At 34.2% G+C, this 24,965-nt stretch overlaps 1 protein-coding gene and 1 long non-coding RNA gene across 5 annotated transcripts in view; one reads left to right on the top strand and one right to left on the bottom strand.

Moving 5' to 3' along the window:
• Positions 1–24,148, bottom strand: LOC116419695. Its single transcript, XR_004229987.1, has 2 exons — positions 23,731–24,148; positions 1–196 (listed from the first exon to the last, which is right to left on the bottom strand). It is a non-coding gene; the product is annotated as an uncharacterized LOC116419695 (long non-coding RNA).
• The window catches only part of CHST12 (carbohydrate sulfotransferase 12), an 88,806-nt gene that overhangs the window by 3,112 nt on the left and 60,729 nt on the right, over positions 1–24,965 (top strand). For 3 of the 4 annotated variants that reach the window (XM_012542826.3, XM_003761537.4, XM_031941214.1), the window contains one exon: positions 15,911–19,027. The exons of the other annotated variant lie outside the window; for it this stretch is intronic. In XM_012542826.3, coding sequence (XP_012398280.1) covers positions 16,002–17,261 — 1,260 coding nt within the window. In that variant the 5' untranslated portion in view covers positions 15,911–16,001 and the 3' untranslated portion in view covers positions 17,262–19,027. Of the gene's footprint in view, positions 1–15,910; positions 19,028–24,965 lie in introns of those variants that run through there. 4 annotated transcript variants of the gene reach the window in all.

The raw sequence follows: 24,965 nt of genomic DNA, 5'->3' as shown, positions 1-24,965 counted from the left end.
GCTTAGGAATTTGTAGGCTCCCTTTTCTGGTAGTTTTCCAAACAAAAGGTTGGTATATTATAGATGGGATTCCTGTTCTGGGATTACTTGAACTAGATGACCTTGAGGAGAGGGGGTTCCTTCCAACTCTGTGCTGTGTTTTCCTACTTCGTGTTGCCTCTGCAGTCTGATTTTGGGAATAGGTCAGTGCTAGTATCTAGGTAGAAAGGAAGAATAGAGACATTAATAAATCATAATTTAAAAGTAGGAATACTTATATCCAGAAAATTGCCTGAAAATCTTTTTGCTTATGTTATTACCATAACACCTGTGAAGACTTTTGAAATTTACATACAATTATTGTTACCCAGTTATTAGATATGTCATTGAAAATTATTATTGGGAGCCTATTACTTTAAAAAACCTTATTTTAATCCCACTTTAGTTGATTTGACAAATAGGACATCTAAAAATTTATCATTATTGCTTTTAAGAATAAGATTTTGAGCGAGCAAGAATACTGCTTGAGATGAGTAGTATAGTTACCCTCTGTTCTATCCTGAACTATTTGAGACTGCTGATTAATCCTCTTCTTTCCTTGAAATCTTAATGCTGTACTTGTTATTAGCAGAAGAGAGATTTACATGCTAAATAATATTAAAGCTGATAGTGCTAGGTAATTATTTTTATGTTACATTATTTATTCCAGCTGTTTTCTAAATTATTTTGGGGTATATTTACTCTCTGGTATTTTGAAAAACAGAAGGTGGTTGTTTATTTCATACACAATTTGTACACAATGTGTCTAGATTGGTCAGGAAGTTTCCGTTTACTTGTGTTAGTAGTTGTCTTTTCTGGCTTATCTTGAAACTGACAGTATTTCCTGCTTGTATCCATAGTAATTGCCATCCATAGATTAATAGAATGTCTGAAAGACAGGCTTTCTATTCTTATTGTCAGGTGATGCCAATTTTGGCTCTGCTGCTGCTTCCCACACCCAGACAGATCAATCAGCTTGCCCCATTTCTCAGTGGGGTTGAGAATTTAATTGCTTTCTAGTTTTATCTTCATTGTATTCATTGTTGTGTTACATTCTATCATCTAGTCTATATGTCATTGACTTGTTTACTACTGGATTATTAATCACTCTGGTCTGAGTAATCTATTATTACTTTATCCTTTTGACTCGAGTTTAATTGTTTTTGTAATTTTTTTTTATAGAAGCTATTTCATTTTCCCTTAAAATTTGCAAGTCAAATATCAATAAAATATTTAGCAGTCACACTCGTGATAGGTTCTACCAAGTGTATAGAAATCCAGATCCTAACCTTCAAGGAGATTACAGTCTGGTTGAAACAATTCTCATTAATTACTTAATTTTAATTGTTTCAAAAATTTTATATCATCTTTGTTGTGAATATATCTCCCCCCATTCTCATTATTTAATAAGTCCCCCTTTGTATCAAAGAATGATAAGGCAAGTGGGGGGAAGGAGGGGAAAAATTGGAACAAAAGGTTTGGCAATTGTCAATGCTGTAAAATTACCCATGCACATAATTTGTAAATTAAAAGCTATTAAAATTAAAAAAAAGAATGATAAGGCAAAAAAAATTGAGCAAAACTAATCAAACTGTCAACCAACTCTGACAGAATATGCAAAGTTACACACTTATAGTGCCTCATCTTTGCTTCTTAGAAGAGAAGGTTTCACAATTATTTCAGTCATTAAATTATGATGTTCTTATTGAAAATGCTCTAGATATTCAGAAGAAAAATCTGTAGACTTTTGTTCTATCCCTGATTTTGCTGTTTGACCTTGGATGAATCAGTTATTGTCATTGTATTCCTTTTCATTTGGAAAATGAATATGATGGATGAGATTTCAGAGTTTCTTCTATCTATAACTTTCTGTGCTTACAAAAGCATATTAATAAAGCCACCTTCAATATGAAAGTGGAGTTTTGAATTGGACCTTGAAGAGTAAGTTGGATTTGAAAAGATTCACAGAGTAGTATTCTATGAAGAAGAAGAATTAGCACAGGCTAGAGGTTGGAAATTAGCCTGGTTTAGGTTGGGGATACTGAGCCTAGTTAACCTGGCTTGTCTATAGGATTAAGTAAAGGTGGGAAATTAAATAGGTGAGGACCAAATTCTGGAGGGTCTTGAAAATCAGGTGAAAGAATTTGGTTTTGATGTGGTAGAGATTGGGAGCCATTGCAAATGGTAGCCTAGAAGCAGAAGCCAATTTGTCAACTTACAGAGATAACTGAAAGGGAAAGGCTAGGTATAGGCAATTTAGGAAGTTAATGCAAGTAATTCAAACATAAGATAAGGAAGATCAAATTAAGCCGGTGCAGCAGAAACAGGAGTAGGGGAAAGCCAAGAGAAGTTTCAGAAGAAGAAACAGCAGGATTTGATAACATTGGTAGATTCATTTCAAGTATTAAGTTCTTGAGGAGCAATCTAATCAAACTATCAAAAAAAACAGTTCTACTTATCTTTAGTTCCTATTGTAAGTATTAAATACTAGCAGTTTTACTGAGAATCTTAGGCAGTTAGAGTTTTGTTTTGTTTTCCTGGTGGAGATAATGTTCAGATTGTACAGTGTACTATGTAACTATGTAAGAAGCTGTAGTATGTTCAGTGACCACATGCTGGTAAACCAGGTTGAGGATAACCAATAGGTCTCAGACTTCGTAGAGTTAGAGGGATATCTATCATAAGCATATGGTGGAGTGGATGGGTAGACAGCTGTTTGTTCCAACAGCCATCAAGATAACTGAAGCAGGTATTATAGAGTTTGAACAGACATCAAAGGACGCCAGGGTCATTCACTGGATTCCAGGCCCTTGCCAGTGGCTTTGACTTTTGTTGTACTTTTGGACTTTGATAACTGAGGAAGAGAGAAAGTGAGGCTACAATTTTGTGCAAGTGCCTTAGGTAATCCATTTCACATACAAGTCAAGACATCACCATGATGTCATTGTCTCTCTTCCAAAAAGAATTATGTAAGGTATTGTTCTAGGCCCTAGTGATACAAAGACAAAAAGGAATTAGTTCATTCCCTTAGGAAGCTTATGTTCTGTTGGATCCAGGGGAAGAAAAAAAAAATAAAAGATAATTTCTAACTTAGAAGATTGGAAGGCTGAAGACACTAATGAATTGGAGAATACGGGAAGGAAAGCCAATTTCTAGGGAAGAATCACAGGTTATAAATTTGATTATATTCCAATTAAAGAAATAGTGGTAAAATTCAAGTGGAAATGGGGTGAAATTGGAGTTTGGAGGACTAGTGAGAATTTGATTGAAGATGTCTTTCTATCATTTGCAAAAAAGTATTAGCTGAAACTATGAAAATGAATGAAATTTCCTTGGAAATAAGTGTAAAAAAGAGAAAACTAGGCTAAATATATATATGTATTATATATATATATATATATATAATGTACACACGTATATAATATATATAACCAATACACAATATATAAATATAGATACAATCACACATATAGGGACATACATATGTGCATATGGGTATGTGTGTATGAATATGTAGAGGGCTGAAACTCCAATATGTGCATATGGGTATGTGTGTGTGAATATGTAGAGGGCTGAAACTCCAAAAAGGTATCAGACAACTGAGCACTTAAGGCTAATTACCTATTCAATGTGGGACAATGACTCTGTTAGCATATATTTGGATATATGGCTCTTCTCACCTTTGGTGCTTGCTGAATGTTTGGTGTTAAGATAATCACAGGCAAGAATTGGAGGGCTGAGGGAGGGAGGGAGGCAGGCCAGAGACACTTGGCTGCAGGATGAGAAGAAGAGAGGCTGGCGACTTTGGACTCCAGAATCCAGGATTTTGCTTGTCTGCCTCCTTCACTTCTCCCTTTAAAGACCAAGGACTTTAATTTATCCTGACTCTGGCTGACCCCAAGGCACTCCAGGGAGCGAGCCCATAGTCTACATGTATATACACATATATGACTTTCATTTAGTTTTTGCAGGAATCAATGAACAAGCATTTATTAAGTGGTTCTGAGGATACAAAGACAAAAGTGAAAAAGTCCTTGTCCCCAATGAGCTTACATTTTAATGGAGATAACATTTAAGTATATTTAGCATATGGACAAAATGAACACAAGGTGGTGTTGAAAAGGTATGCTCTAGCTGCTAATGGGGATGGGGCAGGAAAAAGGGTGGTTTGAATTGATAATATTGCAGGAAGAAGTTAAGTGTTTAGTTCTTTAGTTGCTGACTATTTATTCTTCTTATAAATCTATGATAAATTGTTCCCAGGATCAATTTAAATACTAATTAAGCAACTTTATATGAAAATTGCAGTTCTGGATCCGGAAAAAAAAAAAGGGAAATAATCTCCAGATACAATTCTGCTACAACTCAATGAAAGTCAGCTTTAGTTATTCTCTTTTAATAGAACCATAATGTAAATTACAGATAAGACATAGTGGATCCAAGAGCAAATGTTGACAGCAGTAACAGAAACTATAGATTATTGTCAGCTACAGTTATGGGAATAGCATTATAGCTATGTGATATTTATGAAACTTGCAAACAAGTGTGTATTTTCATGTTTTGTTGCCAATTTAATAAATAAATAAAATGCCATGCAGTTTTCAAGATTGGCAATGCTATTTTTTTTTTTTAATTGCTCTGAGGAGACAGCTAAATGATGCAATGGATAGAGCATTGGCCCTGAAGTCAAGAGGACCTGACTTTCAAATCCAGCTTCAGACATGTAGCACTTCCTAACTGTGTGACCCTAGGCCAGTCATTTAACCTCAACTGCCTCTCTCCTCCAGCCCCCTCTTTCCCCTACCCCAAAGCTAGAATTGCTTTTGGTAGAAAAAATCCAGTGCTTTCGGAAATTGAGATGACCAAGGTCTGTTTCTTAGTAGAACAAGCAGTTCCTGGTACTATAGAATTAATGCACATGCACTTAATAAGCACCTACCATGGACTAGTCGCTGGGAATACAAAGAAAAAAAATAACACCGATCCCACAAAAGTTACATGTTATCAAGGAAGACACATATATACTTATATAATCAAAGTAAATAGAAGAGTGTTTTTGTTTGGTTTTTGGTGGGGAAGGCATTATTGGCCTTTTGCTATCAGGAAAGACTTTATATAGAAGGTGGCATTTGGTCAGTTTTGAAAAAATGAATGATTTTAAAGTGGTAGGTATGAGAAGGGAGTATATTCTAGGCATGTGATAGCCAGTGAAAAGACTTGAAGATGGGAGATGCATTGGCTTGAGTGAGCAAGAGTAAGAAGGTCAAGTTAGCTAAAATGATTTTAGGCTGATAGTAGCTGGTTATTAATTGAAAATTTGCATATAGGATCTGAGTAGTTACACTGGAAACATTGAATTTATTAAAACAGAAAAATTGAATCTTGGAGATTCTTTGTAAATCTGTTAGTCTTTTGCTAATATGAATTATTAATTAGTACAATAGCATTTTTAACAGTTTGGTAAATCTTCAAATAAAAAGAGGGGCAGTGGAAGAGAATAAGCTTTTATATAGTCCCTGCCATGTGCTGGACACTACGTGGGGCACTTTTACAAATATTACCATTTGATCCTCCAACATTCTTGCAAGGTAGTTGCAATTATTAACTCTAATTTTACAGTTGGGGGAACTGAGGCAAATGGGTTAAGTGATTTGCCAGGATCACATAGCTAGTAAGTGTTAGAGGTTGGAATAGAACACAAGTCTTGCTGAGTCTTGGCTAAGCTTAGTTTCATCTAAGAAGTATTGTGTCTTCATATAATAGTCACTTTGATACATCTCAGACCCTTCAGTACATGTAGCTGGAAAAATTTGTTTATCTTCTTATGCAATATTTCCTCACTTTAAAAGAATCTCAACTTGACAGCCTATGTTTTAGAAGCTCCCCAGTTATATTGATATGCTCCTAAGTGAAGAATGCCAATCAACATGCAGTAATTATTCTCTTGCCCTAGAATTTCAGTGAAATTCCTTTCATTTGAAACTTTGCTTCTCTTTGGCAAACATAATACTCTTTCTCTTAAAATTCAGTTCTCTATTATTTGGTTGATTATAGAAAACTATGCATTTAATGAATCTGTAATCTTGCTGATAGAGGTTGGCCATTTAACCATATGCTGATCACCCATTCTCCCTTCTTATCCTCTGTAATTCTCATCCATGTCATCAGGGTACAGAGGATCTATACCAGGTAATGAGAGGTCTTTCTGTAGGTCTTGACATTTTTGGTGGGTATTTGTTAAACATCCAACCTATTTGTCACTATGTTTATTAATTTATCTTCTCATGCATTTCCTGTCTTAAGTTTTTATTTTTATTTTTTGCTGAGGCAATTGGAGTTAAATGACTTGCTCAGGGTCACACAACTAGGAAGTATTAAGTGTCTGAGACTAGATTTGAACTCAGGTCTTCTTAACTTCAAGGCTAGTGCTTTATTCACTATGCCATCTGGCTGCTCCCTGCCTTATGTTTTTTAAGCTATTTCAAAATGTTCACAGGATGAACTAAATATACCTCAAGTAATTTTTCACAGAAATCATCAAGTAGACTATTGATATGATGTGAAAATCAGTTTTTAAATAAGGATTTTAATATAGAATCAGAGTAAATGACAAGACTTTGGAGAGTTTTTTTTTTTTTTTTAAATCTATCAGTTAGGGGACATCTTTTTCAGGCAAGATTTACTGAACACAATTATCTTTTTATTTAGTTCTGTGTTTAACAATACAGAGTTCTTCAGTGCACCAAAGCAGTGCTTATAGTCCTTTGCTTACCAGAGACAAACACATTTCTTCAACAGTTCCTCCACCCCTTATTGGTCTGAACAGTCATTTGACAAGCACGAGGCCTTGTATGGCAGCACAGAATGCTTCTATGGGACTGCCAAACCAGCCTTTGGCTTGTAATCCTGTAATGTTGCCTGCCCCTCCCTGTGAGTCTTAATAAGCAGTCCCACCCCATATTCAAAAACAACCTTAACTTTCCAACTATGGCATTTTAGTTTTGATCTTAAATTTTTTATGTATTTTACTCTTGTAAAAGGGATTGCATAAATTCTTAGTTCCAAATTCTGATATTTGTTTATTATTATAAGTTCTTGTAGTAAAATATCAAAAAAAAATGATAGGCTTTTCCCTGTAAATCTTTCAAATGATCATATTTGATTGAAATACAAAAGGTTGACTGCTTTTTCATTTATAAAGTTAGCTAAAGTTCGTGTTCTCTCTGTGTCTGTCTTTCTCTGTCTCTCTCCCTCCAACCCTCCTCACTCCCTCCCCTTAGAGTTCTGGTTGGAAGTAACTGTGGACTGATTTTGGATGACAAAAATAAATTTTTTTTTTTTGGCAGGGTCTTAGTTTTGCTTTTTTTTTTTTTTTTTTTGAAACCCACAAGTTCATTAATTTAACTCTCAACTTGTCCTTTTTTTCTTGATCCTATGGTAGATCTCTACCTTATAATGGGATAAGGTGTTAAATACAGCATGGCAGTTTTAAGCCATTTAAGCTTCAATGTCAGTAATTTAAGATGTTTTAAGTGTTGTGGGTTTGTTTTTTTTTTTTAATGAAGTTGATAATTGATGAAATTCTTTAACCCATACTCTTTTTCTTACTTTCTACATCTGTTGCCAATTCTGTGAGCTATTTTCAAACTGACCACAAGCTAATTTATATTTTATATAAGTATTTTGGAAGGAAAGCAACCAGACTACTTTAAAAAAAGGTTCCTTTCACAGGTATGTTTCATACATTCAGTAGTTTTGTTTTTGTAACTGCTATTTATGTGACTTGTTTTGAAATTAGAAATTACTACAGAAATATGAATGTAAAATATTGCCTTTTTAACTTAATTTTCAAAAATTGAATTAAAAAAATTTTTTTTGATACAGAACAATGCTTTAAAATACTTATCATCTAGCTTTGAAAAGTCAGGAACTATAAATGTTAGCTAGATCTCCTTTCCCTCTCCCCCACCCCCCTTGCTTTTTGGTTAAAACTGGTTCAGCTGCTGAAATTCAGGTTTTAAAGTTGATTAGCTAGACAAGCAAGGCTTTTGCAATTGTATTAGTAAGGTCTTTTTATTTAAAAACCATAAGACCTTTTGTCTTTCCTTTTCATTCATGCCTCTTTTTTACGTATTTTATTTATTATTATGTATGTATGTAGTTATGTATGGACCAAACAGGGGTATATGTGTGTGTGTGTGTGTCTGTGTGCATGCGCAGAAATACAGCATACATTTATATCTACACACATATGAAGAAAATGAGACAAAATAATATTTTTAGTAATTTACTTTGTTCTTGGCATGAAGATGAGCTGTGATTCCAAGAAAAGCCTCTTAATTTTAGGATTCTGATTACACATAGCTTCACTGTGTTACATAAACCTTATGTTTAGGTTATTTTGTAAATACTTTTAATAGAGTTATCAATATTTCACGAGTAAAATGAAGATATTGTAATGCTATATGGAATTTTAGAACTGGAAGGAACTTGTAGATATAGTTCAACTTTTTTCATCTTCAAAATGAAGAAATTGATGTCTGGAGGATATTTAATATCACACAGTGGCAGAAATAAGTTGAAGAACTGGGACTAAAAACCGAGTCATTTTGATTCTTTATTCAAATTTCTTTCCAGCACACTTAGAATGGGCTATGGGTTAAAAGATTTAAAATAGCTTATAAAGCAAATGTAAAGGAGAAAAAGTTTGAATAACTTAAAGAAATCACAATAAGCATCATCCTTTTAAACAAAAGAAAACACATAGCTTTGAACTGTATTCTCACTTTTAATAAACAATGAAATGTCAAATGACTCAACTCTGGCATAGTCCATTTTCATAAATGAATATTGAATTGAATACAGGAAGGGAAAATTTATTATTAAAGTTCCAGCTAGATTTAAGTTCTAAGAATGTAACTGAACTTATTGTATCAAAATAGAGTTGTAATTGTGCAATTTTGTGTCTTCTTTGTTACTGAAAGATCAGAGACCTGGCATCTGGTAAATGTGAAACTGCCAGGAAGTGAAACAACTTGATTTTCATATAACAAAGAAGCACAATTCAGCTGAACTTACAAGTAAACTTGTCTTCCTTCCTTGTTTTTGACTAAATTCAGCTCTGAAAAAATAAGAATATTGCCACCTGTGAATAAGATCCCTGAGAATAGCTAGAAAAACATGGGCCATGAAGTTCTGTTAAAATAGATTGCTTCTGTTGGAATGGGACAGCTGTTACTACCAAAAAAGTTGTGGACCTGTCTATGAAGTTTTTATTATATTACTTAGTAATTCATCTAGAAGAATAGGACCAGATTGTTTCTTGCATTTAAATTAAAAGTAAAAATTTAATAATTTTCTACAAAATTTTGCAAAAAGTTTAAATTAATGATTACTTTATAAGTCACAATCAGCAAACATTTATTAAGCTCCTGCTATGTTCTAGGCACTGAACTAGGTACCAAGGATACAAAGAGAAAAGTAAAACTGCCCCCGCCTTCAAAAGACTCAGGTCCTAATGGGGGAGACAATATTTACCTAAATGGGGGGGGGGGGAAGGAGAGGGAATAAGGGAATATAGCACTTTGTTAACCACTTTTTTCCTGCCTTCCTCCCTTCCCTTTCTTATCTTCTCTTCCCCTCCTCCCCCCTTTAGATTCTCCTTCTGGATTCCCCTCTCTCCCTCTTCCCAATTTGATCCTTACAAAAAAACCTTGTGAGATAGGTGATGTCCCTGTTTGACTGTTGAGGAAATTAGAGGACTTTTAAGTGACTTGTCCACGTCACAGCTAGTATGCATCTGAAGTTGGGTTGGAACTCAGATCTTCCTGATTCTAGTCCTGCTGCTGTAACCACTACCCTATCAGTTGTCTCCAGATTATACAATATATAAATTGGATAAAAGATAAGAGCAGTGAAAGGCACCAATAAAAAGACCTCATGCAGAAAGTAGTGTTTGAGCTGTGTCTTTAAAGAAGGAAACTAGATATTCCAGAAAGGAAAGAAGGAAATCTGAAGTGAGGAGGAATCAAGGAATTCTTGAATTATTTAAGGAATGAGGGGCAGCCAGTGAAAAGGCTAATAGAATATCATTTGTGGGGATGAGCAAAGAGAGGTGAGTAGGGCTAGATGAGAGAATATGTGGAAGGAATTCAACTGTATTAAGGTTAGAGTTAGGATAGAGCCAGGTTGTAAGAAACTTTAAATATGCAAAGAATAGTTTATGTCTGGTAATAGGAAGTCAGAAATATTTATTTATCATAGATCATAAATCTAGAGTTGGAAGGGTTCTCAGAGGCCATCTAGTTAAAAACCTTTATAGAGGAAAAAACTGAGGCCCTGAGAAGGGTGTTGCCAAAAGTTGCCCGGGTAGTAAATGTTACAAGTAGGATTTTAACCCATTTCCTCTGACTCTGGAGCTTCCATTCTTTTGAGAAATGACTTGTCAGATAAATTGAAATTGGGAATGACTTGAGACTGGTAGACCAATTGGAAGGCTGTTGCAATAGTTTAGATGAGAAGTGGTGAGAGCCTGAATTAGTGTGGTGGTTGTATGATTAGAAAGAAGAAAATGATAGATGCAAGGGATATTGTGGAAATAGAAATGTGAGACATCTGGGTTGAGAGTGGAGAGAAGAGAATGAGTTATGAATTTTGGTAACTGGAAGGATGGTGTGGTAATCTCCATAGAAATAGGGAAGTTTGGAGGAGAAGTAGATTTTTTGGGGGAAAGATGATGAATTCTGTTTTGGACACCTGAATTTGAGATGCCTATAGAGCATCTAATAGTCTAGTAGGTAGTTGGTGATGGTGGGCAGAAATTCAGGAGAAATTACAGGACTGAATTTATAAATTGGAGTATTCTTTATAGAGGTGATAATTGAACCCAAGGTTACCAAGTGGGAATATAATATAGAGAGAAAAGAAAAGAGGGTTCAGTACAGAATCTTGGGGGGGTACATCCATAGTTGAAGGCATATTGATTTTCTAGAAAAGGTGTTCAATATATGTAGTATTTTCTGTATGATTAAATATGTATAGCGCTCTCTTATAAGCTCTTCATCTCACACTTCTTAATTGCTTTTAGCCATTGTCTTTTCTGTGTCATTGAAAGAGGTAGCTCATCATAAGGCAAATCTATCTATAATTTACAAGTGACCTTTCCAGCAGATTACCCCCTCTGCTCTCACTTATCTTTGATCTCTTCTAGTCACTTCCCAACTGACTACTGATGTGTATTATGTGCTCATGTCTCCCCCATTTTCAAAAAACCTCCACTTGATCTGACCATCACTGATAGCTGTTGTCTCATATCTTCTCTTTCTTTTGAGACTAAACTCCTTAAGCAGGCTGTCTACAATAGAAGCCTCTATTTGCCTCTTTCTCTCCACTTGTCTACAGTTATTCCATTCAATGGAAACCGCTTTCTTGAAAGTTGCCAGTGGTCTCTTGACAAAAGTTCTAATGGTCTTTTCTCATTCTTCATCCTTACAACCTGTCTACAACCTTTGACATTAGTGATCACCCTCTTTTACTTGATAATGTATTTCTCTAGTTTTTTAGAATACTGTTCTTTCCTAACTTTCCTCTCACCTATCTGAAGGCTTTTTCTCTTCTGGAGCTTCATCCAGGTCACAACTTTGAGGATGTCCCTTTCTGTCTTGGTCCCTCTTTTCTTCTTCTATATTAGTGGTGTCCAAGTGAAATAGAAACAAGATCTCTAGATGTCACAAATTGATTTAGAAAACCACAAATCGGCGTTATGTTGTGTTATATTTTTTATTTATGAGAGATCTTAGCACATGACAAGTCATCCTCTCATTCCATGCATTTTCACTGACTGTTCCCATGGTTGAGATTCTCTCCTCTTCATCTTTACATCCTAGTTTCCCTGGCTTCCTTAAGTCTCACTTAAAATCTTATAATTACAAGGGGCCTTTTCTGATCCTGTTTAAAACTAATATTCCAGAAGTTGAGGAAAAGAAACAGAGAAAAGAAGGGGAGAGGAAGGAAGGGAGAAGAAAACCAGTCTTATATTATTTTTCATAAAGGTATCTCATTGCATGTTCAAATTAAAGAATATAACATTTTAATGGGATTTTCGGACTTATCAGTTTCAGTAATTAGTATTTAAGATAACTCTGAGTCTCGTATTGATTTTAATATTAAGTCCATTAATTATCTGTACAAGCTTGGTTTGTCAGTTCATCTCTCCTAAGTCTGAGTTTTCTCATCTTTAAAGTGAATGACTAGATGATCCCCTAAACTCTTGTTTTTCTTACATTTCTTAAATGAACACTATACATAGTTTTGAAGTTTAAGTAGTTTGGATTATATAGTACAAAACAATAATACTACTTCAACATTGTAAATGAACAAGAACAGAAAATATAGATATTGAAGAAAAAATAAAAACTGTCAACTAAAAAGAATACTAATATCTTTCCTCTGTAGTAGTTGTTTGAATACTGTCTCCCTCATTAGACTGTGAGCTCTCTTTGAGAACTGGGACTGTCCTTTGCCTTTGTATCCCCAGTACTTAGCAGTGTAGGCATATGGGTAGATGCTGATTAAATGCTTTTGACTGACTTTTTGATTGATTAACATAACAACAACAAAAAAAAAATCCTGAAGTTGTTGAATTGTTTTACTTCTTAAAATAAAGCATAATAAAGCTAAAGGAATTGTGACATATTGGAAATCTGATTAGACTTAAGATCAAGAGATTTGAGTTTGATGTTCAGCTCTGCCCCTTACTAGTTTGTGTGGTCTTTAGTAAGTCTGAGACTCAGTTTTCCCCTCTGTAAAATGGAGATGAGATTTTGTTGCCTACCTCATAGTACTGTGGTGAGGATGAAATGAGATTGTTTAAAGTACCTTTTACTGTCTTTTAGTGTCTCTATACTTTTATGTGTTTTCTTCCTTAATTAGAATGTGAACTCTTTGAGAGCAGGGGCTTTTATTTGTATCCCTAATGCTTAGTTCAGGGCATGTCTCATAGAAAGTGCTTTAATAAATGTTTTTCCATTCTATTAACACCCAGTCTAAGCTTAGAAACCTTCAATAAGGGAAAACTATTCTCCCTCAAGGCAACCCATTTTCTGTTTTGGATAGTTCTTTTTGTAAGGAAATTTTTCTTTATGGGATCCTTAAATTTACTTAAAATTACTTCTTTGCAAAGTATATTAATTGACCAACACAAAATGAAACAGAGCTAATCCTTCTATAGGACAGTCTTTTAAATACTTGAAGACAACTATCATATTATCTTTAAGTCTCTTTCTTAAACCAAACATTGCTAGTTTTTTCATTTTATCCTTATGGCCCAAGGTATCCCACTATCTTAATTGAGCTCATCTGTATACTCTCCAGTTTATCCCAAATGTAGTCTGATTGGGGTAAGACAGACTTCCTGGAAGCTATTTCTTTCCTTTCAAAGATCACTTATTAGCTTTCTTGGCTGCCATATCATGCCATTGACTTACATTAGTCTGCTAAAATTGCCAATTTTTTTTTTTTTTTCAGATAAACTGCTGTCTAGCTTTATCTCCCCATTTTGTGTTTGTCTTTTTATTTTTTAAACTCCAGTATATATTTACATTTATCCCCATTAAATATTATCTTATTAGATTTCATCTAATGTTATAGTTTTCAGGATCTTTTTGAATCATTACTTTGTCATCTACTATAATGTTATGTTTCCTTTACATCATCTGTAAATTTAATAATCATGCCATCCATACTTATGTCTAAGTCTTTCATAAAACTGTTAAACAGCATAGGGCCAAGCACAGATCCCTGGAACATTCTACTTAAAAATCTAAGTAGACATGAACCATTAATGAATATTTTGGAAAAATAGTGAATGAAATGCGTCTTTTTCTTTTTGGGACTGTGAAAGAAGAATGTTTATTCATTGTCAGATGCAGTAACTTCCTGGATTTTCTTTGCATATCTGTTTTTCTTTATTACAAGGAAAGGTTCAGATTTGCTGAAGAGAAAGGAACTTGTTTAGTCATTTAACCATTTCCAAATCTCCCCAGTTGTAATTGCTGTCTATTCCACAATTTTTCCTATTTTTCATAAGAATAGTATGAGTCTGTCAAATGTTTTGCTAAAATCTAGTTTAACTTTACAATATTCCTTAGTAACCCTATTAAAAATAAAGTAAAAGTAGTTCCTGAGTTCATTTGACCTGTTGGCTTCATTTTCCCTGATAGCAGTGATATTATTGATGTATACTATCATTACCAGCCACTTTTCTAACAAAGTAAACAAAACAATCTCTCCCCTCTCTCTTTCTCTCCTCTCTTTTTTCCTATATAATAAAGATATCCTTAAAAAGATTTGTGGGGCAGGTAGGTGCCTCAGTGGATAGAGCACCAGTTCTGAAGTCAGCAGGATCTGAGTTCAAATCTAGTCTCAGACACTTCCTAGCTGTGTGACCCTGGGCAAGTCACTTAACTCCAATTGCCTCAGGGGGGAAAAAGATTTGCTAACTCCTTAATTTTATATAATCTGAAAATCTGATTAGCTTTCAATCTTAAGTATTTAGCCATATTATTGATAAAAAGGTTGATAGGACAGGACCAAAGCTAGAACTTCGTGTTGCTACTAGAAAATTCTTTTAGGTTGTTACCAAATCCTTAGCTTTCACAGTCACATAATTCTATCATTCAAACCACATTCTTACCCCCTCCCCTTGTTTGTTAGGTTTTTATGAAATATTTTGTTCAAATGGATTCATACCTTTCAACATTTTCCAACCTACTGTTCTAATAACCCTATCACATAAGAAAATGAGGTTTAATTAGTATAATTCACTGTTATTAAACACATGCAGATGTAATTCCTGCTTCCTTTTCTAAGTGCTCAAAATATATTTAATAATCTATTCTGAAATTTTGTTCAGTATTAACATCAAGCTCAATGGTCTGGATATTGGAGGATCCACTTTTTTTTTTTTAAAGTAACATTTGATTATCTCTAATCTTTGAGTTCTTTTATTTTTTTCCATCTCTCTTAATTCCTTGAAGATTATGTGATCAAAGAGCTATTGTCAGGATTTCTTCTACTTCTCTATGATGGAGAAGTGCAACATGTATCCTGTACTTAAAACAGGTAACAGTTCTCATACTCCTCACCCTTTTTGGAGTTCAGTTCCTTCTCAGCTGTGTATTCTTTTTTTTTTTTTTTTTTTCCTTCCAGCTTTGAAGTTTATTCTTTTTGGTTGAAGAAAAATACTGAACCAAAACTTGGAAAATCAGAACTTTCCAAGTTCTGATTTCTGTATATCATTTGTTAAAATAGTGCCTTTCCCCCAGGACAGTGTCCTATTCCTTCTTTATTCTCTTTTAAACTTCTAAATGGAGCTTTAAAAAAAAAAAAAAAAGTTCCATTTTGTTCTTACCTTTTTTTTTTTTTTTTTTTTTTTGACAGCTGCAGCTTATTTTGGTCTTTAACCTTGACACTATTTCTATAGGTTTGTTTCAGTTTTTATAATTTTCATTATATTTTTCCTTCCTTTTTTTGTATATCAAAAATTTCAACTTATGAGATGTAACTGATTCCTGCAATTTTTAGTATTTGTAATTATATCAGTTCTTTACATGCCTTTTCTTTTTCTTCTTTAGTGTTATGATTAAAGGGATTTTAGAGTAGGCTTATTTTCCTCCTTATTCCCAAATATTAGGTACAAAATGTGGAAATAAAGTCGATCTGTTATCAGTTTCAACTTGAGTTTTGTTAAGAATCTAATTAATTTGTGACTGATATTAAACTGTGAGGATCTATTAAAAGGAAGCTACTGTTTTTCAAGGTTCCAATCTGACTCAGAGAACCTAAGAGAGAATTTAATTTTTAAATTTTTAACCTTTTTTTCGTTATCTTTTAGGCTTCTCACTACAGTACAATGTCTGATCCTTGTGTAAGTGGAAGTGAACCTGAGTGAAAGAGGGGAGGTTCCTCTTACCATCACAGACAGAATGACCAAGATGAGACTCTTGAGACTTTGGATTGTCCTGGGATCTGTCTTTATGATCCTTTTGATAATTGTTTACTGGGATAATGTGGGTACAGCACATTTCTACTTGCACACATCACTTTCCAGACCTCATCCTCCAGGGGCCTTTCCCACCACTGGAAAGGATGAAGAGAGAGAATTTGTATCTGATGTAGATGAATTTCTTGATAAATTACTTAGTTCTAGTGGGAAACAGAATGACCCTTTGAAAAAAAAGACTGAGCAGCCTCCTCTTCATGGCTCTAGCAAACCTATTCTTCGTAATATGGAAGAGAATGTTAGAGGTTATGATTGGTCTACCCATGATACTAAGCAGAACCCAGATCAAGAAAAACTTCAGGCAGAGAGGAGAAATATGTTGCGGGAATTTTGTGCCAACTCTAGCTTTGTCTTCCCTACCAAGAATCGTTCATTTGATGATATTCCCAATTATGAATTGAATCACCTAATTGTGGATGACCGCCACGGAATCATATATTGCTATGTGCCAAAGGTTGCCTGCACCAATTGGAAACGAGTGATGATTGTTCTAAGTGAGAGCCTCCTGGATCAGGGAATCCCATATAAAGACCCCCTAGACATTCCCAGGGAACATGTTCACAACACTAGTACTCATCTCACTTTCAATAAATTCTGGCGTCGATATGGGAAATTTTCTCGCCATCTTATGAAGATCAAGCTGAAGAAGTATACTAAATTTTTGTTTGTTCGTGACCCCTTTGTGCGTCTCATCTCAGCTTTTCGGAGCAAGTTTGAGTTGGAGAATGATGAGTTCTACAGGAGATTTGCAGTTCCCATGCTGAAACTGTATTCTAACCACACTAGCCTCCCCACCTCTGTCAGTGAGGCCTTCAGTGCAGGACTGAAGGTCTCATTTCCTGACTTCATTCAATACTTAATTGATCCACGGACAGAAAAACTGGCACCCTTCAATGAGCATTGGAGACAGGTGTACCGCCTATGCCATCCTTGCCAGATTGACTATGACTTTGTGGGGAAGCTAGAGACCTTGGATGAAGATGCAGCTCAACTGCTACAACTTCTCAAAGTGGACAAACTCCTTCATTTCCCCCCTAGTTATCGGAACAGGACTGCTAGTAGTTGGGAGGAAGACTGGTTTGCCAAAATCCCTCTAGCCTGGAGACAACAGCTTTATAAACTTTATGAGGCTGACTTTGTTCTCTTTGGGTACCCCAAGCCTGAGAACCTACTTAAAGACTAAGCAACAGGGGAAAAGTTCCCCAAAACACTTGTATTTTTATTTTAAAATAAAATAACGATCTGTCATATCGTGATTTTTTTCCTACTGGAGACAGAACAATTAAGTGTCATGAATATATATATGTGTGTGTATGTGTATGTATATATTATACATGCATATATAATATATACACACACATATATATTTTCTCCCTATTGCTTTTCTCTCCCCATTTGCACATTTCTAGGATGTTCCTACCAATAGAGCCACAGGAAAGTCTGGAATTCACTGCAAACAATCTAATTTTTATTCTTTAATGACCTAAGACTTTGTAATCTAGACTCATTCTTTACTCCATTACCTGTGTTCTTTGAGTTCCTTGTTAATATTGTTTTTAAATTAATATATTTCAAATATTTAATATGAAATATGGAAAAGGAAATGATGGAGTAAAATATTGTCTGGTTTTTTGTTGCCTTTTGTGGTCATTCTTCCAGCTAAATAGTAAATGCATATGTAAGTTAAGAATTTTTATTGCTGAAATGCCCTTAGGAAACCTAAGGTTAAAGTTTAATTAGTTTTTTTAAGATTTCTAAAATGAAAAGGGAGCTAAAGTCAAGTCTGTCATATCTATCTTGTCAAGATATCATACCTATATTTACAAAACAAAAAAGCCAGCTCCTTAAAAGGTGAACAATTTAACTTAAAGTTTAACAAGAAGAAACTATTGAACTATGAAATTTGACCATAGTGTTATAACAGGACTTTTGCCTTCTGACCTATTTTCCATTGCAAAACTTCAGGATATGTTGCCCTTTTCTGAGGAATATTCCCCCCCCCATTATATGCAAAAATAATTTTAACATTTGTTTTTAAAATTTTTTGAGTTCCAAATTTGTTCCCTTTTTTCTTACTCTATTCCTGAGATTGTAAGCAATATGATAGAAGTTATATATGTGTATCATGCAAAACATTTGCATATTAGGGGAAAAAAACAGACCCAAAAGAAAAACTTCACCAAAATGTTACTGTTTTTGACATAAAACAATAGGAATACATGCTAAAATAAAAAATAAATTTCACAAATGAGCATTCTCAGTTGGTGGGAAAACTTACATGTTAATTGACTCTAGGGATTTTTTTTTTTCTATTAATTGATTGGTTTCAAGCATTAAGTTTGATCATTTATCAATAATATTGTTCCTGTACTGAAAATAATGTTGATTAAATTTTAAAAGAAGGTTTTTTTTTTTAAAAAGAAGACTAAAAATTTCTTGATTGCTTTAAAATTTTAAATCATTGACTAACTGGAATTTTGCATATGATGAAATGTAATATCATAATCACCTCTATGTTGGTTGATAATGTTGCTGAATTTCAAAGCCAGCTAGTAGTTGGGATGTCAAAGTAAATCATCACCATGTCTTGTTCTGTGTCTTTCTTTGTCTTAAGTATGAAAATGAATCTGTAGCCTTCAGAGTGCTAATTTTGTTAAATCCCAGCCAAGAAAGTGACAACCAATGGCATACTTACCTTATACCATATTTCACTTTTTGTGTCCTTGTCAGAGTAGTCTAATGGATGAAGCACTAAAGTGAATCAAGAAAACCTAAAGTAGGTTTTCATCTGAGCCACTTAAAAGCCTCAGATTCTGAAGTGATAAAATGGGATGATGATAGCATCTATATCATAGGGTTGTTGTGAGGATCACGTGGATGATATTTTAAAGCAGTTTATGGACTTTAAAATGCTATGTAATTGTATATTAAAACTATTTTTAAAAGGAATTGTTGGACTTTCATCTTCAAATGGAATCGTCATTAAACTTGTATTCTACTGGAAGGATAAATTTACTTCCATACATAAATGCAATGTAAGTCACAACTACAAAGTGTGAGAACTTGTACTACAACTGAAGAATTTGAGTTTGACTCTTATTTAATGTATTATACTTCCAGTAGATGGAATTTTTATGGAGATGAAAAGAGGTTGCAGAAGAAAGGAACAGCATAAGCAAAAGTCTAGACACAGAATGGGGCAAAGTATGGGACATGGTTTTCGAGAATAAGGAATAATTTAGATTTGATGTGATAAATATTTGTGGAGGGATGGGGATAATGGTAAAGCAATCATCACAAAGTTTACATTTTGGATTAATTCTTTAAAGGGAACATTTTTATAAAATTTTAATTTTATTAAGACTTTATTATTCTTGAGAAGCAATAGTGTCATAATTTGTAATATAGAACTTTTTGTGCTTTACTTGAATCTTATTTAATCCTCTTAACCCTGTGAAAGAGGTAGTTGTAGAGTATCATTATCTTTGCAAAAGCTAAGGTTTAGAATAGTTAAATGATTTGCTTAAGGCCATACAACTAGTAGGGGGAAAGGGAAGGGAGTATAGCATTATATTTACTAGTTATGTGATACTGTGTAAGTCAATCTCTGTTTGACTCAATTTCTTCACTTATAAAATGGGGATAATAATAGCATCCACCTCCAGGATTGTTTGAGGATCAAATGAAATGATATTTTTTTAAAGTGCTTAGTACAGTGCCTGGTTCATAGTAAGTCTTAAGTAAATATTATTATTGTTATAATATTTACCATATTCTAGGCATTATGCTAAGTGTTTTACAAATATTTCATTTGATCCTCACAACAGCTCTATGAGGGTAGATGCTGTTACTTTTTTTTATTATTATTTTCTGGTTATACATGTATAATTTTTAAAAATACATTTCCACGTGAATCTTGTTGGGAAAGAAAAATCAGAACAAAAGAGAAAAACCATGAGAGAGAAAAAACTAGAAAAAAAAAGTGAACATAGCATGTGTTGATTTATATTCATCCTCCATAGTTCTCTCTCTAGATGCAGATGACATTTTCCATCCAAAGTTTATTGGGATTGCCTTGAATCACCCAACTGCTGAGAAAAACCAAGCTTTTATATTGATCAACACAAAATCTTATGTGTATAATGTGTTCTTGGTTCTGTTTGTTTTGCTCAGCCGTACATGCTGTTATTCCAATTTTATAGTTGAGGAAATTGAGGCAGACAAAGATTAGGTAACCCATCCAGGGTCATACAATTAATCAATATCTGAGACAGTGAGTAAAAATAAGATGGAAGGATATTCACAAATAGTAATGATAACTTAATGATAATTCTAATTTTGAATGTGAATGGGATGTTTATACCAGCTCTCTTGTGGTGGCAAATCACTGAAAATTGCCAGGATAATCCTTATCAGTGGGGGAATGGCTGAACAAGTTGTATATGATTGTGATGAAATGCTCTATGCTATAGCACTATATACAGCACTGTGCTATAGAAAATGATGAGCTCACTGATCTTAGAAGGGCATTAAGGGTTGTATTTTAAAGGTTACTTATAGAAGATCGGATGGTAGTAGCTACTAATAATGAATTATAACAGATTTTAACCATCTGCAGGTGCTGGTATGTTCCATTGAAAGACATCTATACAAAGGCCTTGAGTAGTTGCTACCTTGAGTTTTTGGGCTCCTACACCACTATGTAGTGGAGCAGAAGAGGGTTAGCATTTTGTTCTGAGGAAGATATCTTTCTATACTAAAGTAAGAAAGGTTTAGGGAATAAAACAATTTTTTGAGTTGGTTCACAATGCATTTTTTTCCCCTTTAGAAATGTAAGTAATTTATTGAGTTCCTTATGATTCTTTCATATTTACCTTTTTATGCTTTTCTTGAGTTTTCTGTTTAAATGTTAAATTTTCTATTCAGCTCTGATTTTTTTCAACAGGTATGTTTCATCAAAAACCTATTTATTCCACTCGGTTTTTCCCGGGTAGGTTATTCTTGGTTGTAATCCTAGCTCCTTTGGCTTTTGAAATGTCATATTCCAAGCCCTCTGCTTCTTTAATGTGGAAGCAGCTAAATCTTGTGTGATTCTGACTGTGGCTCAATATTTGAATGCTCTCTTTTTAGCTGTTTACAACATTTCTCCATGACTTAGGAGCTCTGAAATTTGACTATATATTCCTGAGATTTTTCAGTTTGGAATCTCAGGAGATCAGTGAATTCTTTCAATTTCTATTAGAACAATTATCCTTTATAATTAATTGAAATATGGTGTCTGGGTTCTTTTATTGATCATGGCTTTCAGGTAGTTTAATAATCCTTAAATTATATCTCCTCTGTTTTCCAGGTCAGTTGGTTTTCTGGTAAGATATTTCACATTTTCTTCTATTTTTAATTCTTTTTAATTCATTAACTTCTATTTGTTCAATTTTAATTTTTAAGGAGTTATTTTCTTCAGGAAGTTTTTTATACTTTTCCCATTTGGTCATTTCTTTTTAAAGAGTTCTTTTCTTCAGTAAATTTGTATACCTCCTTTTCCATTTGCCTATTCTGCCAAATTCTGCCTTTAAAGAAATTGTTTTCTTCAGGGAATTTTTGTGCCTCTTTACCATTAGGCCAATTCTGTTTTTAAGATGTTATTTTCCTCAATATTTTTTGTGCCTCTTTTACCAAGCTGTTAATTCCCTTTTAATAATTTTCTTGTATCACTCTAATTTTTTTCTCAATTTTTCCTCTACCACTCATTACTTTAACACTTCCAGGAATTCTTGCTGACATTGAAACCAATTAGCATTTCTCTTTGAGGCTTTCTTTGTAGCTGTTTTCCACATTGTCTTTTTCTAAGTTTATGCCTTGGTCTTTCCTATCACCATGACAGCTTTTTTATGATCAAGTTCTTTTTTGTTGTTGTTGTTTACTTGTTTTCTTTATTTCTTTACTTTGATCTTTATATTGAGGTTAAACTCTGCTCACCTGGAGTTGGGAAGGCCCAGTGCTAAACTTTTTCATGCTGCTTTTTTTCAGAGCTAATTCTGGGGGTCTGCAAATTTTTGGTGCTCCTAAGGTGGAGTTATCCAGAGAGAAGTGTGGGCACAGATCTCCTGGTAAGTGCTCTGGTTTTGACTCGGCTAAAGCCACAATTTCCCTGTAGCTATGAGTATTAGCTCTTCTCTTGAAACTATGATTGAGAACCACCCCTACTTTCCTGGGTTTTAAAAATTTTATTTTGTATTTTATTTTTCTCCAATTACTGGTAAAAGCATGCTTTAACATTCTTTTTTTTTTTTTAAACTTTGTGTTTTAAATTCTCTTTCTCCTTTTCCCCACTCCTCATTGAGAAGGCAAGCAGTTCAATATAAGAGTATACATATGTAGTCATGCAAACATTTCCATGTCAGTCATGTTTTAGAAGAAAACACAGACAAAAAACCCTCAAGAAAAATAAAGTAAAAAAGTATGCTTCAATCTGTCCTCCAATATCATCAGTTCTTTCTTGGGGATGGACAGTGTTTTTCTTTATAAGTTCTTCAGAATTGTCTTGCATCATTGTATTGCTATGAAGAGCTAAGTCATTTACAACTGATCATCTTAAAATATTGCTCTTACATTATACACAGTACATTTCACTTTGTATCAGTTCATGTAAGTCTTTCCAGGTTTTTTTCTGAGAGCCTCCTTCTCTCATTTATTATAGCACAGTAGCATTCCATCAATTTCCAATTCTTTGCTACCAGAAAAGGGCTACAATAAATATTTTTATATATATAGGTCCTTTTTCTTTATTTTTCTTACGCCTCTTTTGAGATACAGGTATTGCTAGATCAAATGGTATGACGCATGTTTTTATATCTCTTTGGGCATGGTTCCAAATTGCTCTACAGCAAGGTGGAATCAGTTCACAATTCCATCAACAGGCATTAATGTCTAATTTTCTCCATATCCTTTTCAACATTTTCATTTTTTCTTGTCCTATTAGTGAATCTAAGAGATATGAGATAGTACTTCAGAATTGTTTTATTTGCATTTCTTCAATTAATAATGAGGTAGAGCATTTTTATGTGGCTATAGATAGCATTGATTATCTTATCTGAAAACTTCGTATCTTTTGATCATTTATTAATTGGGTAATAGCATTTATTTTTTTTTTTTTATAAATTTGGTTTGAGAAATGAGGCCTTCATCAGAAAAATTTGTTTCGAAATTTTTTTCAGTTATGATTCCAACTGTATTTTCCTCCATTTTATCCCCCTCCCGTTTATTCCATTCTCTCTCTCCTTTCACTGTGTCCCTCCCTCAAAAGTGTTTTGCTTCTGACTCCTTCCCCCAATTTATTTCTCTTCTATCACTCCCCTCTCTCTTTCCCATCTACTTTCCTGTAGGATAAGATAGATTTTTATATTCAATTGAGTATCTATATTATACCCTTTTTAAGCCAATTCTGATGAGAGTAAGGCTCACTCATTCTCCCTAACCCCCACCCCCCATAGTTAAAGGTTTTTCTTATCTTTTTTATGTGAGATAATTTACCCAATTTTATCATTCCCTTTCCATTTATCCTCACTCTCAACACTTAGTTTTATTTTTTATATATCTCTTCATATTTAACTCATCTGACCAGTAATCTCTGACCAGTTGTCCAACCCCCTTACCATTTCTGGGTTGAGTGCTTCTGAAGCTGCTGCTGTTGCTGTGATCATAAGTGCCTCCAAGGTCCATCACTGATGCTTTTGCCTTGCTTGAGGTCTCTGCCCACCCTTCTTGCAGATCCTTCTCCAGATTTCTCATAGTGTCTTTGGCTGGAAAATGTCTTCCAGTGGCCTTTGGTTGCTTCTGCTGCTCCAAAATTTTATTTGAGGTATTTTAAAGTTGTTTGGAGGGGAATGTTGGGAGAGTTCAGATGGGCCTTAGGCTGTATGCTGTCCTCTTGGCTCCCTATAAAAGTTTTTTCAAAGGGTTGTCACTCTTTATTTTCCATCAGTTGACACAATGTATTCTTGTGTGTGTGTAAGACAGTTGAGGTTGTCATTTGTCCATTATCACATAGCTAGTGAATGTCAAGTGTCTGAGGTTGGATTTGAATTCTGATTCTCTCGATTCCAGTGTTGATGCTCTATCTACTGTGCCACTTGGCTGCCTCTGACACAATGTATTCCTAAAATAGTGGAGCAATTTGTTCTTGTACCTTTAATGACTTTTGTGATGGTGCCAGATTCTAAAGAGTCCTCAAAGTCTTTATCTCCTCACCATGTATAAGTAGCCTATGAATCTTGTTATCCACTGCAAGTGAAATGAAAGCTGTTCAGACTGACACCCTCATTTGTGGAAGGATAAGTTATCTGGCATTTTGAATTTCAGGCTGTGGTGCTGGTTAGGCAGTGGATGGAGTACTGTTCAGATCTGATTTATAGTTTTGCTTCCTTTGTGACTCTCCGGGCCTCAATTCTTAATCTAAATAACATAAAAATGAAAGAAATGATCTTTAAGATTCCTTCTAATTTTAATCTCATGGCCAGTGGGCAATTGGAAACTTGGGAGCTAGAATTCTGGGGGAGAGAAGTTGGATGTAAAGATTTGGATTGATGTCATCTGCATAAAGATGGCAATTTAAATGGAAACTATGACAGTTAATGAAAAGAGAAGAGGAATAAGCAAGATTCCTGGGTGAAACCCATGTTTAAGAAAAAGCTGTGGTTTTGCATTTTGTTTATTTTTAAGATTGGTAATATAGTTCACTCAGTGAGTGGGGTTTTGTGATTTTTCTCTCGAAATGTGCTAGAAACATTTGGACCTGTTTTTATTGTCAGGGAGCCTGAAGAAGATAGTAGAGAGCAAGAAGTTGACAATGCATGAAAAAGAGGGAATGATTGCTAGAACAAGTTTCTAG

This window comes from Sarcophilus harrisii, chromosome 1 (genome assembly GCF_902635505.1).
Source record: "Sarcophilus harrisii chromosome 1, mSarHar1.11, whole genome shotgun sequence".
NCBI classification, from domain to species: Eukaryota; Metazoa; Chordata; class Mammalia; order Dasyuromorphia; family Dasyuridae; genus Sarcophilus; species Sarcophilus harrisii.
This window is presented reverse-complemented; position numbering and strand designations above follow the sequence as displayed.